General features: G+C 54.7%; 1 protein-coding gene across 1 annotated transcript; it reads left to right on the top strand.

The window, feature by feature from the left end:
* Positions 1-2,342: 2,342 nt before the first annotated feature.
* Positions 2,343-14,682, top strand: CC2D1B (coiled-coil and C2 domain containing 1B). The gene is made up of 25 exons (XM_021717349.1): positions 2,343-2,404; positions 3,835-3,920; positions 5,074-5,218; positions 5,831-5,934; positions 6,290-6,448; positions 6,873-6,998; positions 7,174-7,333; positions 7,551-7,732; positions 7,907-7,982; positions 8,084-8,194; positions 8,277-8,407; positions 8,661-8,733; positions 8,936-9,066; positions 9,434-9,551; positions 9,633-9,805; positions 10,190-10,315; positions 10,863-10,921; positions 11,001-11,117; positions 11,436-11,509; positions 11,596-11,654; positions 11,796-11,847; positions 12,305-12,404; positions 12,517-12,607; positions 13,597-13,726; positions 13,980-14,682. Exons 2-24 carry the CDS (start codon positions 3,855-3,857, stop codon positions 13,723-13,725), a joined length of 2,562 nt encoding a protein of 853 aa, XP_021573024.1. The 5' UTR covers positions 2,343-2,404; positions 3,835-3,854; the 3' UTR covers position 13,726; positions 13,980-14,682.
* Positions 14,683-15,647: the final 965 nt, after the last annotated feature.

Raw genomic sequence — 15,647 nt, 5'->3', positions numbered from 1 at the left:
GGGCGACAGAGTGAGACTCCGACTCAAAAAATAAATAAATAAAAATAAGGAAAAGGAAAAGGGTAAATCACAGAAGAAGAAACAAATGACCAACGAAATGGAAACAGAACAAGAGGCATGCAAACCATTTTATGCCAGCAAAGCTTTGATGATACAGAACAAGAGGAACTCAAGAACCATGCTGATGGGAGTAGAATGACTATTTTGGAGATACTTTGGTAATATTTAGCCTAGAGAATTCAAGAAAGTCTATGAGTCAGCAATTCCATCCCTAGGTGTATGCCCTAGGGGGATTCACATATGTACACCATACAAGAATGTTCATAATGGCAAGCATACAGAAATGAAAATCAACTGACTATACATAAGAATGTGGATGACGCTTACATCACATAGGGTTGAGTAGGAAAAAATTGGAATAAGTTAGCAGTTTACTGAAGATATAATGTTTATAAGCTTGCGGAAGAAAAAAAATTATGTATTGCTTAAGGACATTTAGACATGTACATAGTAGAAATAGAAATGCTCAGGAAAAATAAGCACCAAATTCAGGATAATGGGTACTTCTTTGGGAAAGGGAAGTATTGCCATATGGGAGGTATACAAGTGGCTTCAGTTGTGTCATAGGGTTTTTTCTTAAACTTGTAATAGCTGCCTATGTGGTTTAGTTGGCAGTTCACACAAAAAAGGAACTATCAAGAGCCTACTAGGTACCATGTGCTGCTTTAGACTGGCCCTACCTTATTGAACAAAAATGTCTGCCTTTTTGGTGCTTATACTCTAGTAAATGTGAAATATTGCATATCTCTGTTTCTTAAATATTTCATTATAAAAAGTCTTTAATTTGAAAGGGGCAGGGCACAGTGGCTCACGCCTGTAATCCTAGCACTTGGGAGGCCTAGGCAAGAGGATGACTTCAGCCCAGGAGTTCGAGACCAGCCTGGGCAACATAGCATGACCTTGTGTCTACAAAAAATAAATTAGCTAGGCATGGTGGCGTGTGCCTGTAGTCTCAGTTATTCGGAGGCTGAGGTGAAAGGATGGCCTGAGCCCAGCAAGTCGAGGCTGTGGTGGCCATGATCGTGCCACTACCCTCCAGCCTGGGTGACGGAGTGAGACTCTGACTAACAACAACAACAAAAAATAATAATAAGTAAATACAAATAACAAATAATAATTTGAAAGGAACAAGAAATATTAGAAGTGAAACCTCAATTAAAAAATGGTAAAGTTGGTCTCTTCTCTGGGAAATCACCCAAAAGCAACAAGGAGATGGAAAAGCTCTTTGTCCAAGGAAACAGATCTTTGAAAGCAATAACTACAAAACATAATTTAAAAGTTTAGGAGATGCCGTGTGTGGTGGCAGGCTAGGCATAGCCAGAGTCGTGGGTTGGTAAAAAGAATTTACCTAAACAATTAAGAATTAAGAAAGGTAGATTTTTTTTTTAATTTTTTTTGAGTTGGAGTCTCACTCTGTCACCCAGACTGGAGTGCAGTGTCCACTCCTGGCCACCGCAGCCTCGACCTGCTGGGCTCCGGCGATCCTTCCGCCTCAGCCTTCCGAGTAGCCGGAATTACAGGTGCGCGCTACCACACCCGGCTGATTTTTTGATTTATTGTAGAGATGAGGTTTCGCTGCCCAGGCGGGTCTCGAACCTGCGGGCTCAGGCAATCCGCTCACCTCAGCCTCCCAACGGCGCGGGATTACAGGCTGAGCCACCGAGTCCGGCTTATTTATTTATTTTTAAGACAGACACAGGGTCTTGTTCTGTCCTCCAGGCTGGAATGCAGTGGCGATCACAGCAGCCTCGAACTCCTGGGCTCAAGCCATCCTCCCGCCTCAGCCTCCCGAGTAGCGGGGACTACAGGCGCGCCACTACGCCCGGCTGATTTAAAGAAAAAAAGGTTTTTTGGTGTGAGGCTCCAGGCTGATCTCGAACTCCTGGCCTCCAGAGATCTACCCGCCTCGGCCTCTCGAAGCCGTGGAATTTCAGGCGCCTGGCCAGCACTGCGCGTCTTATCTGAAGCTTTCAACGGACTGTCAAGGGGTCCCCTCCGGTGCTGGGTCAGGAAAACGACGGCGAGTCCCGCTTCCCAGTCCCTGAGACGCCGAGGACACCCACGAGCGCGGCGGCAAGCAGGCAAGCCCCGGCTCGCGCTACCTGCGCGACGGCGCCTGCGCGCTGGCGGCCCCGCCCCTGGGTCGCCTGTCGGAGCGCCCCGCCCGCCCGCCCGGCCCCGCACATGCGCGCTGCGAGGCGCCCGATCGCGGAGTCACGTGCCCGGCGCGCGCCGCCTCCCGGGCGGGCGCTTCCTGTCGCTGCCGCTGCGGCCGCGGGGCCGCTGGAGCCCGGGGCTGTGCCGTGCGGGAGAAGGCCCGGGTTTGGCTCGCATCCGCCGCGAGGTATGCCGCGTACCGGCCCCTCGGCGTGGGGAGACCCGGGGACAGCGGGGGAGACGGAGGCGGCCCGGGCAGGGCCGGCGGCTCGCCCGCCGCGCGGGAGTGGGGCCCGGCGTCGCCTCCGGCGCCCTCCGCCGCCCGCCTCTCTCTGGAGCCCAGAACTGGCTCCAGCACCGGAGCCGGAGCCACAGGCTTGGAGTCCGGCCGGCCTCGTGCTTCCTCAGAGCCCGGTCGCTCCCGTGGCCCCGGCTCGTCGGCGGCCGCGCCGTCCACTCAAGTCACCGACCTGTGACACCACAAGTCCCCGCCCGTTCAGCCCGGGCCCTGTCGACTGTGCCTCCCACCCCGCATCCGCCCACTTCCCCCAGCCCCACCGCCGCCCGCACGCCCCTCGGCTGGCCTCCGCCTCCCGGACGGTTTCGAGATGCTCAGTGCCGAGATGCTCGGCACCGAGACGCTTCCTGCCACAACTTCCTGTGCGCGGTCCCTGCTGCAGCCGGTGGTGCTTACGAACCGCCATCCCCCTTCTCTCCCCGTTGCCCTCCGAATCATGCCAGAGCTCCTTCCCGCTGAAAGGTTTCTCCTGTGAGCCGCCTGCTCGCAGGTCCAGTCTGGCCGGTACCATTTCTGGTCTGGCAGATTATGCCCCAGGCCTTTGGTTTCCTGGCGCAGGCCCGGTCGTTTCTCGCCCCAGAACATCAGCAGGTCACCCCCTCTGCTTGCTGCCCCGCTCCCCTTCCTTCTCCCGACTTCATGGCTCAGCCCAGACATCACCACCTCTGAGGACTTTTCCTCTCTTTGCTGGAGAAGGTGCCACCTCAGGGCGCCTGTAGCCCCTGCAGCCACCTTGTGTCGTTTGTAAGTGGTCCTTGAGGGCTGAGACCCTGGTAGAGCGAATTCTACGGGGTCTGGCGCTCAGTGGGCTTGAGAGCATCAGGATGCTGAGTCAGGTTTCCCTATAGCACAGCAGTGCAGTGGAACTTTCTGCCATGATGAAGATGTCCGAGTCTGTGCTGTCTCCTGGCAGCTGCTAGCCACATGCGGCTGCTGAGTGCTTGGACGGTGTCTAGTGTGGCTGAGGAACTGTATTTCTCATTTTATAACCTTAAATTTAAGCTTAAACAGCCACCTATGGCCTCCTTAATGGATGGCGCAACGATACAACCTTTGTGAATCCTACCCAGCTGTGAACCCACCCTGAACCTAGAGTTACTTCCCTGAGTTGGCTTTCCAAACTCGAGTCAATTCAGTAGCTTTCTGTTACATGTCCACACTCCCTATTAAGCCCGTCCCCACCCCTTCCACGAGTGAGTCATCCTTGGGTGCTCGCGCTGCCTTTTTTGGGGTGTACCAACCACACCTTCCCACAGTGGCTCTGCTGGGGCGGGACCTATAAGCTGACCGGGTTTTGAGTATCTTTAACGCCCCACCAGGAAGTAACCAGGCTGCAAAGATGCCAGGGCCAAGACCTCGCAAGGGCCCTCAGGCCAGTGGCCAGGGTGTGGCAGCTGCCAAGCAGGTATGGACATGGCCTCCTATGCCCCTGGGCCAGTTTGGGGGTGGAGGTTCCATGACGCTCAGGCAAACTGGGTCACATGTGCTTTCCCCATCAGTTCAGAGACTAAGCAGCACCCCCGGAGGTGGCGGAGCTTTCGGGCCCCTGACTGGTCCCTGCCACACACAGGTGGGGAAAGGGTTCAGGAGCCACCAGAGTTTAGGGTGTCTTGATGGAACCTCCGTGTTCTCACAGACTTGGCTGCCTAGGGACAGAGGGCTGTGGCCCAAGTGGAAGCTGGGGGCGGGGGCATCCTCCAGTTTTCTCCCTTTATTTCTTCTGGGCCCGAGTCTTGAGATTTCTTAGGCCATTTTTATTGTCTTAAAAGAGGCAGATAAGGAAAGTGGTGGCAAAAAAGACACAGGCTGAAGCCACAAAGACCTTAAAATTCTGACTGTGTCACTTAAAAGGCTGTCTCAGTTTCATCTGAACATAGGGATAAAAACAAGATCTACCTCTACTTAGAGTACTCAAACTAAAAAAAAAAAAAAATTAGCAGGGCGTGGTAGCGTGCTCCTGTAGTTCCAGCTACGTGGAAGGCTGAGGTGGAAGGATTGCTGGAGGCCAACAGTGCCTGGCAGCTATTGCTATTATTGTTGTTAGTAATAGTAGTGGCAGTGTAGCCACTACTGGACTCTTTTTTTGGGGGGGGTCTAATTTTTTTCTTTTTTGAGTCAGAATCTTACTGTTCCCCAGGCTGGAATGCAGTGGCATGCTCATAGCCACCACAGCCTTAACCTACGGGGCTCAGGCAATCCTTCTGCCTCAGCCTTCCAAGTAGCTGGAACCACAGGAACATGCCACCACGCCTGGTTAATTTTTTGATTTATTGTAGGGATGAGGTCTCACCAAGTTGCCCAAGCTGGTCTTGAATCCCTAGGCTCAGGCAGTCCTCTCGCCTCCACTTCCCAAAGTGCTGGGATTACAGGCACGAGCCACCATGCCTGGCCTTTACTGGGTTCTTCATAGAGTCCCAGAGGAGCTAAGTGTCCAGAGGGGTAATACTGCAGACCTTAGTTTCCCTTTCTGCGCATTGGGCCCCACAGACTGAAGGAGCCACTGACCAGGCTGGGCTCCCCCTCTGTGTGTGTTTCCTAAAATCTTGCTCTGCCCTCAGCTGGGGCTCATTGTGGAGTTCAGCCCTGAGGACATGCTGCTGGGGGTTGATGGGACTGAAGATGACGAGGACCTAGAAGCTGAGCTGCTGGCTCTCACTGGGGAAGCAGGAACCATGGGGAGGAAGCCAGCACCCACGGGACGGGGTGAGTGCAACACTGGGCTGGGCTTGGTGCTGGGGCCAGATGGACACAGGATGGTGGTAGAGGGGCGCTTACCTTGTAGTTGGGGATCCCCCAAGCCCCCTTGTCCCTGTGTCCTTCTGCAGCACTCCTTCCCAGAAGCTGCCTCCTGCTTCCACACCTGTGTGATAGGCTGCACTCCCTCCCTAGGCCCTACCCCATTGTGGACAAATCTGATTCTCAGGCTGACTCAGGTCTCAGCTCTAGGGAAGGTCCTGTATAGAGTAGGAGCCCAGTTAGCACGGGCTGAATTGGGCGTTTAGCAAGTACACAGAAGTTGTGTCCGTTGGACTTCAAAAATCAGACGTGAGATGTGGGTGGAGGGAGTGGATGGGTGGTGTCTGTGAATGACTGTATGGACAGAAGTGCAGCGAGGGACAGTTCATTGCTTGGTGGAGGGCCAGGAACATTTCTCTGCCGGGGGTCTTTCAAGCTGGGTCCTGAGGGAAGAGCAGTGTACTGTGGGAGGGGAGGGGGATTTTTGCCTGGGTGTATCTACCCAGCATTAAGAAACCTCCTGCACTCATCTTGGACCTTATCTGCAATTCCTTGACGAGCTGTGACCTTTTTCGCCAGCCCCTGTGCCCATGGCCCACATTGAGAAGTTGGCTGCGGACTGTATGAAGGATGTGGAGGAGGATGAGGATGAGGAAGGGCTGGAGGAAGATGCAGACCTGCTGGTGCGTCTGCTGGTTGGGTGTCCAAGGGCTCTGTGGTCATGTCGGGCCTGGGAGAGGAGAGGGCTGTGGAGGGGCCAGGGGTCGGCCCTCTGAGTTCTCTGAGTGCCTTGCCCTTCAGGCTGAATAAGACTTGTCTCCTTTACCTCTGGTCTGAGCTCTGTAGTAGGAGATTCTCAAGACTGGAAGCCCTCGCTGTTCTCAAGGCTGTCCCTGACAGATTGAAGAAATGTTTTGGTGGAGACCTTCAGGCACAATGGTTGACGTTGGCGAATACTGTTAGGTTTTTTATTCTCAGGTCCTATCAGGATATGGTCATGAGGTCCCCAAGCTCCTGGGACTTGTTTTGTCTTTCCAGACTGAATTGCAGGAGGTCCTGGGTGTGGATGAGGAGACTGGGCCCCTGGGTGGTGATGAGGCAGCTGATCCAGATGTCTCTGAGGAGGAGAAGGAACCGGGAAACACTGACCCTCCAGTGCAGACAGCCCTCCTGACAGCTTCAGACCCAGCGGCTCTGGTAGGTTCTGGAGGAGTGGTTATGTGCCTTTGATTGCTCCTGCCTGCCCACGTGTGGCATGCATGTCGCCTGGCTCGCATGGCAAGGCTGCAGTAACCCTTGCCAGGATCCTCCAGCAGCTGCTCCAAGCAGAAACTGTACAAGAAACTCCTCCGTGGCTGGCCAGCCTCAAAGGCCTCTCTGTTCTCCTAGACCACCCCTGGAAGCCATTTTCTGGCCTCTACAATTGTCTGAGCCTCTGTGTTTGCTTCTGAAATGGCCTCTGGCCTTTCCAATGAGTCTTTGCTTCCCAGCTTGAAGCTTTTAGTCTCTTTTTTCTCCTGGGTTCCAGAACTCCGTCTTGTAGGGCAACTTCCTCACAGGGAAAATGGCAAGGGCCTAGCCGGCCCTGGAATGGCCAGGCCCTGAGCTGAGTTATTCACAGGCTGGAGGGCCTCGGGGGCTGCTGGCTTTGCTGGAGGAACGGATCCACAACTACCGGGAGGCTGCAGCCAGCGCCAAGGAAGCAGGTGAAGCAGCCAAAACCAGGCGCTGTGAGCGCGGCCTGAAGGTGAGTTGGGCCAGGCTAGGGGCACTGGGACCATGGGTGGCAGCAGGTGGAGGTTGCGCCAGCAGAGGGGAGGCCTCCCCACTAGCCTTGTGGAGGGACTGGATCCCTGGCCTGTCTTGGAGTGGGTCTAGGCCAAGGTGGCTGGCTGGGTTTCTAGACCAATTCTCTCCCTCAGACTCTGGAGTCCCAGCTAGCTGCAGTGAGGAAAGGCAGGAAGATCAATGAGGAAGAGATCCCACCTCCAGTGGCCTTAGGCAAACGGTCCCTGGACCCCCAGGAAACAGCCACCAGGAGCCCTGAGGCAGACCCTCCAGCTCCCCGAGCCACGGAGCCAGGTATCTGAAGACACTCTAATCCTTCTGTCCTGGTTACCAGGGTCATAGCCCACGGCCTCCCTCCCGCACCCCCTCCTGCCACCTCTGTCCACTGCCATCAGTCATACCTTCCCAGGAGTCCTCAGGTCAGTGAGACCCATGGGCACTGGGAACCTGAAGCAGGCACTGTTTTCTTTGACTCTCCTGCCCTCTCTGGGGGCTTTTTGTTTCCCCATAGACAACCCCTCCCAGCCTGAAACAAGCCTCCCAGGCAGCTCTGGCATTTCTACCCCGCCCAATTCAGACCTAGACCCACGGGCCCTGTTATCATCCCGACAGAGAGAATACAAGGTGGCTGCCCTCAGCGCCAAGCGGGCTGGGGACCTTGACCGTGCCCGGGAGCTCATGAGGATTGGGAAGGTATGGCATCTGCTCAGAGGCCCTCTGTGCCCCCCTTGTGGTACAGAAGGGGAAACTGAGGTGCTGGAAGGGGAGCTAGACTGGGCTTGAGTGAGACCGGCCTGAGGGGCCGTGTTTCAGTGCAGACTCTCGGTTTCCCTGGCTTTTGCCCACACCTGCTTTTGACTTCTGCAGAGATTTAGTGCCGTCTTGGAGGCCCTGGAGAAGGGGCAGCCTGTGGACCTAAGCGCCATGCCCCCAGCACCTGAGGGTCAGTGTGGGGGTTGGGGGTCTGCTCAGGCTGGGGTTGGGGAGGCGAAGCGACCTGGAGCTGGCCGAACACTCCCCCACACTTCTCTCTGGGTCCCGCAGACCTGAAGCCCCTGCAACAAGCCTCTCAGGCCCCTGCAGCCCCCTCAGTCATTCCCCCAGCCCTGGAGCGAGTGCAGCCAGTGATGGCCCCTGACGTCCCAGTAACCCCAGGTAGGACAGGCTGGTGGGATTGTGTGGTGGGGACCTGGGGAGGGGCAGGCAGAACTGATGCCCTCTCCTTCCCCCCTCCAAGTGGCATCTACAGAGCCGCAGACGGTGCTGGACGCCTTGCAGCAGAGGCTGAGCAAGTACCGCGAGGCCGGCATCCAGGCCCGGGGCAGTGGGGATGAGCGCAAGGCTCGCATGCACGAGCGCATTGCGAAGGTGGGCCTGCGGCTGTGCGGCCTGCCCGTGGCGGCCTCCCCCTGGCTGGCTGTCCCAGTCTCTGCTCCTCCAGCCCTGGTCTCTTCTGAGTTTTCCTCTGTCCATCTGTCTCTCTGGAGCTCTTGCTGCCTCAGAGCTCTTTCTTCTCTCAGGGCTTTGTCTGTCCATCTGTCGTCTTGCCTCGCTGTGTCATGGTGGGCAGGGATCTGGGGGTTGCTGCCCACCATGGATGCCTGCCTTCCTTCTCATGCAGCAATATCAAGATGCTATTCGAGCACATCGGGCAGGACGGAAAGTTGACTTTGCTGAGTTGCCTGTGCCTCCAGGTGAGCTGGGCTTGCGCTCGGGGCACTATGAGGGAGGTCCTTGGGCAAGAAGGGAGGGAGGGAAGTGACTTCCCGTGTTTCTGCTCCACCCTGTGGAGCCATCATCTGGCCATGCTGCAGCAGAGCCACAAGGTGTCCCCAGCAGCCGTGTGCTTCTCTGCGGCTTCTCTGCCCCTCCAAGCCCCGTCTTGCTCCTCTGCAGGGTTTCCCCCCATCCCTGGCCTGGAGCCCACAGTGGGCACAGAGGACGATGCAGTGGCAGCGACTTTAGCAGCATCCCAGAAGCTGGCCTCCTCAGAGGATGTGGCCCTGGCAGATGAAGACGAGGATGAGGTTTGGCTGAGGGCCTACAAATCCGGGGTTGGGGGGTGAACAACAGATGAGGGGTTATCGCAGACAGTTGTCAGTACTGATGAGCCCAGTGAGGTGGGTGTTCTTTCTTCCATTTTAAAGAGAAAAAACGTGGCCAGGGGCACCCAGCTAGGAGTCAGCCTAAGCTCATCCTGACTCTACAGCCAGGCTCTCCCCCATTACCCTGCTTTCTCCCTCCTGTTGGGGAGGTTAAGTCAGAGAACTTTTGAGGCTTCTTCTAGCTCTAATTTTAGGGTCCAGGAAGGGCAACCACTCATCTTAGGTGACACAGGGAGTTAATCCAGCGTGGGGAACAGATCCCCTCATGACACCTCCTGGGCACCTGTAGGGTGAGCCCCCCGCGCAGGCCCCAGTAGCCAAGAAGCCAGCACGGCCTCTGCTCCCCTCATCTCAGCCCCTGCCTGAGCCCAAGGCCTCAAGTTCTAAGGAGTCACTGAGTCCATCTGGTAAGTCGGGAACAAGCAAGATGGAGGAGTGGCAGGTCTAGGGAGGCAGGCATGGTCCAACCTGTGGCCCTCTCCTTTCAGTGCGGGAGCAGCTGGCGTTGTTGGAGGCACGCAAGTTGCAGTACCAGCGGGCAGCCCTGCAGGCCAAGCGGAGCCAGGACCTGGAACAGGCCAAAGCCCATCTGCGCGTGGCCAAAGGTCTGGAGGCTCAGATCATCCAGGCCCGAGCCGGCCGACCTGTTGATCTCTCCAAGGTGAGTGCCACCTGGTTAAGCTCCAGGACGTCTCATGCGGTACAGGTAGGTGGCAGGTTTGACAGGCTGGGCTGTGAACTGGGGCAGCTTCTGGAAGGAGGTGGGATTTGGACAGGACATGATGACACTTGGGAAAGAGCCTTTTGCGTATGCTTCTCCCTACTCTGGCCCCAAGAGACCAGCGGAAGGGAAAGAGATGACAGGGCAGAGCAAGGCCAGAGGGTAGCAGACTGTTCCAGCAGCCTGGGTTAGGGTGGGGGCAGTGGGTTTCTGTCACTGTTGAATGGAAGCCGGAAAATCATTTAGTTTGGATTCCTGCGCCTGTCGAGCTCAGTAGAAGAGTAACCCTACTCTTGGGGCCCGAGGGCCTTGTGTCCTGGGTAGGTGCCTTCACCCTTGACGGATGAGGAAGGTGACTTCATCCTCATCCACCACGAGGATCTGCGGCTCTCCCAGAAGGCGGAGGAAGTATATGCCCAGCTACAAAAAATGCTTCTGGAGCAACGGGAGGTCAGTGGTCCCCTTGCCTGCTCCTGCCCTCAGTGCCCACAGCCTCCCTGTGAAAAGGCATGGAGCTCAGATCACAGAGTCTGGATTCAGATTCTTCACTCTTCCACTTGCTGGCTGTGTGACTTTAGGCAAGATCACATTTGGTCTGAACCACATTTTCCTCATCTGTAAAATAGGATAATAGTACCCCGTTCAGGGTGGTTACAGAGTTCAAGTAGAGGGAAAAGAACTTTGTAGATGGGAGAGGAGATATACATACGCATATTTATGTGTGTTATGTATCTAAACTGCTGCCTGTTTTTCTGCCTTGAGTTGACGTTTGAATTAGGTTTTGAAGGAAGAATAGGAGTTTCCTAGGAGAACTTTGGGGCTAGCTGTCTATCAGGAGAATAGCAAAAGCATGGGCCGAAAAGCATGGTGGGACTTGGAAATAGTGCCCATGGGGTAAATGTTGTGGGAGGAGAGTGGTGAGGCTGCACAGTGTTGAAGCTTTGTGAAGTCAGGCCCTGCTGTGGGGTCTGGATTCACTCTGGACCCCTCTTTGCAGAAGTGCCTGCTGTTCTCCAAGCAGTTCATGCACCAGGGCAATGTGGCGGAGACTACCCGGTAAGTGCCGTGGCTAGACGTGGCAGCAGGCAGTGGAAAAGACACCCTGTCTTGCTGACGTGCCTGTTCATCCTGTCAGGTTTGAGAAGCTTGCTCAGGACCGCAAGAAACAGCTGGAGATACTGCAGCTAGCCCAGGCCCAGGCCCTTGACCCTCCCAGCCACCACTTTGAGTTGAAGACATTCCAGACTGTGAGGTGCCAAAGCCTAGGGAAATGGGCTTGGGGCAGGAGGCTGGTAGCTGAGGCTGGAGACTTCTCTACTTGGTGAGGCCTCTCAAGCTTAGCTCTGCTGTGGGCACTGGGGCTGGTGAGGAACAGGACATGGTGCCTGCCAGCGAGGGGCTCACAGCTGTCGGCTGTTGTGGAAAGAGCTGTAGGCCCGGAGTCAGAGACCAAGGTTGCTTGCCAGCTCAGCCGCTCCTAGCCGAGACAAGTCTTTCCTCTGGTACCTTATTCTGGCACACTCCTCGAGCGGTTTCATTTGAGCTCTTTCTCCTTTCTTCTTGGCTGCAGGATCTTCTCAGAACTCAGCAGCACAGAAATGCATCTGATCGTTGTCCGGGGAATGAACCTCCCAGCCCCTCCAGGTGACCTCAGGACGGCTCTTAACACTGCACCCCAGGCCCTGGACTCCTTGCCACTCCCTCTGACTTGATTTTCTTCTCTCCCTCAGGGGTGACCCCTGAGGACTTGGATGCTTTTGTGCGGTTTGAGTTTCCCTATCCTAACTCGGTGAGGGTCAGGTAGAGGCCGGCTCCTCTGAAACGCACCTTCCATCCTGGGACCCCGTGCCTCCCCATCCCCTGGAGGGCTGGCTGTGAGTTCCTGGCCTTGTGTGCTTCTGTCCTGACTTTGCCCTTTTCACTGCTGTAGGACCAGGCTCAAAAAGGCAAAACAGCTGTGGTGAAGAACACGAACTCCCCAGGTGAGGGCCACATGAGGGCTGCTTCTACTCTCTGTGTGTGTGGGCAGCATTTGTTTCCAGCATGCTTTCTGATCTGTTGCCTTCCTTGGTCCACTCAACTTGGGAGACAAAAGGTACTTTTAGCACACTGCTTATGTGGTTGGGGAAACAGGTGCAGAGGTGTACTAGGCCTTGCCTAGGGTTTCATAGTAGGAGATGGTAGAGATGGAACATGAACACAGGAATTCCAAGTCCTTCCCCCTTGGCTATAATCTGTGTCTAACCAAGAGTACAGAAACCATCAGCTCCCGAGGCTGGGGCCTCCATGCTCTGCCATCTTTGGGTGGCAGTCACCCTGAAACCACAGGCAGAGAGGTGGAGAGGGAAGAGACCGCAGGGAAGCCAGCCCTGGGCCTGCATTTCTCCTTCCTCAGGAAACCCTGGGAGCAAAGCCCTCCCCCGTCTCCCCTTCTTGCAGAGTTTGATCAACTTTTCAAACTAAACATCAACCGAAACCACCGGGGCTTCAGGAGGGTGATCCAGAGCAAAGGAGTCAAGTTTGAACTCTTCCACAAAGGGTGAGGCTCCCGTCAGGCACATTGCTGAGGTGGCTGGAAGAGCACGGGCTCAGCCAATTAGTTCCTGCCTTCTCTGCCCAGTCCAACCCTCTGCTGCCTCTCGGCTCCCCAGGTCCTTCTTCAGAAGTGACAAGCTGGTTGGCACCGCACACCTGAAACTGGAGCGGCTGGAGAATGAGTGTGAGATGAGAGAGATCGTGGAGGTAGGGCCCAGGGAGCGGTCCAGCCAGAGGACTTGGCAAGAGAAGAGCCAGCGTGCACTGAACACCCATCCCTGTTGTAGGCTCTTGTGCCCATTACTTAATTTAAAATTGTCCACAGTGTGCTGTGGAGCAGGCGGAATCCTTACTTCACAGATGAAGCCATTCAGAAGGTCCGAATTTCATACAAGGACCCACCAGAGTGCAGCCAGCCTGTGGTTAGGAATTGGCCTCTGAGAGCTCCCTACGCTTCCACGAACGCATGGGATCACACAGGCAGGGACTCTCAGAGCTTGCCTCTGACAGATGAGGAAACGTAGGCCAGAGAGGAATGGGGGTTACACAAGCTCATAGTGTGTCCTTGTTAGAGCTAGGACCAGACCCTTCCTGATGCCTTTGTAAGCCAGGGCTTCTACCCTGCAGCATACCTGCCCCTTTGCCTGTCTGGGGGAACCGTCTTACACGGGGCCTGGTCTGCCTTGCCCCAGGAGGGTGGTGGGACTTCTTGGGCCTGTCGTGCTGCTTTGCACTCCAGCTGCCCACCTCCTGCCTCAAAGAGGGAATAGTGCGGTTGGGTGGGAAGGAACCTTCGCCCTGGGTTCTATCCTGACTGCCACACGGTTCTCCACATTTCCCTGAGCCATCTGTTAAGTGAGGGTTTGGGCTCGGTGGTTTTCAGGCTGCACCTAAAAGCCAATATTTCTTCTAGAGGTTGCCTTGGGATTGAAGGGAAAACAGTGAGCAGAGCTCTGGGTTTTTAATCTCCACTTGAGTGAAAGCGCTGATGCTCATCTACGTTTCCATATTTCTTTTCAGTAAGACTCACCCAGAGCCACCCACAGACAGCAGGACAGGATTGTCAGGAAGTGTAGACTCCTGTGTTTCTACTGCAGGACATCTTAACTCCTCTCACCTTTCTTGGGAGCACAGGGACGTGTCTGCGTCCAGCCCTGTCCCCTCAGTGACCATCTCCCTGTCTATTGTCCTTGCAGGTCTTGGATGGAAGGAAGCCCACGGGGGGTAAGCTGGAGGTAAAGGTGAGGCTGCGGGAGCCTCTGAGTGGCCAGGATGTGCAGATGGTCACGGAGAACTGGCTGGTCCTGGAGCCCAGGGGCTTGTGAGGTGAGCAGTTGTGTGGGCCCTCGGAACCTCTGCCCCTTGCTCTCAGCCAGGCCCCCATGGGAACCGTTCTCTTACTCGGCTCATGAGGAGGATGCTTAGGAGTTTCTCATCCATGAGAAAGACTACGAGGTCCAACTGTTGGGTAGGGCTCAGGGGCTGAGTTCTTCTGTTCAAAAGAACTAGGGTGGGAAGGAAACCTTCCAAGGGTTGACTGTCTTTGGGAAATCCTTTCTAAAATCTGTTTTCACTGCAGTTTAGACCGACTTCCTGTGCTTTGCATCCCTGGGCAGCAGATTGTCAGCCGCAGGAGGAGAGTCAGGCCGGCCACTGTGTGTAGGAGCTGACTCTCCAGCTTGGCCAGCTTCAGAAGCCTTGTGCATAAGTGAGATGCTGCTATACAAGCACCAAAGACCTGCTAAGCCCATGCACTACTGACCACGACTCTGGTCTTGCCTGTCGCTGGCCCCTCCTGGGCTTCCACAGAAGCAGACTGGATTCCAGGGGCACCGCTTCCCACTGCTTCCCATACCCCCAGTCTGGATGAAGGCAGGAATACCCTCACTGCTCTGTGCCATAGAGTTCTGCAGCCCCTTAACCCCTGTGTAGCAACTGTGCAGCTTATCCCTGCCACCAGCTGCACCGTTTCTGGATGTGCCTTTTAAGATAGAACTAAAGGATGGGAGGACTTGAGGGTGACCAGGAACCTCCCCACTTGTGGTGGGGCGAGTTCCGTGACGGTCTGTCCCAGACAACTCAGTTACCCAGCTGTGCCTGTGCCTTTGCTCCTGATGGCTGCTACACTAGCCTTCCTGCTTCCCAAAGGGCTTCATGGAAGAAGAGTTATTTTCAGTACTACTTGGTGGGAAGCAAGGGGTAGGGTGTGTCTTGGGTCTGGTCAACCCACCTAAGATATAAGACTGTTAACTGGAAGAAAAAAATATATGTATAAAATTTTATGTAGCCATTCTTATTTAAGAAACTCGGTCTGTTTCATTGTAGGGATTTTATGCTCTATACAGATTATCCAAGTCCTGAACAAAAGTCCTGTTCCCTGTCACTTTTCAAAAGCCAGAGTAGCAGTAACATGTGTTTCTGACAGCAGCTGTGGCTTCCTCTTCCAAGAGGGAGGGGAGCCATCCCCCCCTTCAGCTGGGCGCCTGGGGAATCCCTTAGTTCTTTCCAAGAAACTCTTTTTGGCTTTTCTAAGATGGATATGAAGGGATTTATAATAGGCTTAATATTCAAAACTGAAATGGTCTACAGTTTTTAGAAATAAATACCCCATCTCCGCATTAAGATCAACAAGCATTAAGATCAACAAAGCGATCTTCAAGATTGTTTTTAAAAGGATGTAAGGGAAGCGGATACATTCAGATATTGATCACTATTGTGCTGCGTGAGCATGGCTCAAGGATTGAGCTTCATGTGTTGTGTCTTTTTCAGGGATTGTAGGGCTGGACCATGCTTCCCTGCCCTTAGGAGCAGAGCTCCTAGTGGGTCACAGCAGGAACTACAAGTGCCTTGTTTCTAAGCTCTCTGGGTAGTCCTTCTCACTTATCAGATGTGAGATTTAACACTTAATTGCAGTCGTGTGTGTCAAGCAAGCAGTAATCTAGGATGAAAAGGAGGGGTGTTAGACCTCATAGGGCGGTCAAGAGAGTTTCTGACCCAACTGCTCCCCTTAGGGTGTGCATCCAGTCCGGTGCTTACTAAGAGGGTTACGGGCCACTGTGGTTATCCTTGAAGTTTCCAGCGAGCCCTAGGAATTTCTAAATTCTGGCCTCTGCTGGAAATGATCTATTTTGGTAGGAAGTTTTCTATGACTCCAAAGATTTTCCTTTGCAACCCATTCTATTTCAGCAGTCTGTTTCACTGCTCTTTGCTTTTTGAAAAACAACCTCCAGGCTGAGGGAGGCAAGAC

This window comes from Carlito syrichta, unplaced genomic scaffold (genome assembly GCF_000164805.1).
Source record: "Carlito syrichta isolate Samal-C Ts95f unplaced genomic scaffold, Tarsius_syrichta-2.0.1 Scaffold309703, whole genome shotgun sequence".
Taxonomy (NCBI): domain Eukaryota; kingdom Metazoa; phylum Chordata; class Mammalia; order Primates; family Tarsiidae; genus Carlito; species Carlito syrichta.
Note: the sequence above shows the minus strand (reverse complement) of the source record. Positions and strands in the feature narration are given on the sequence as shown.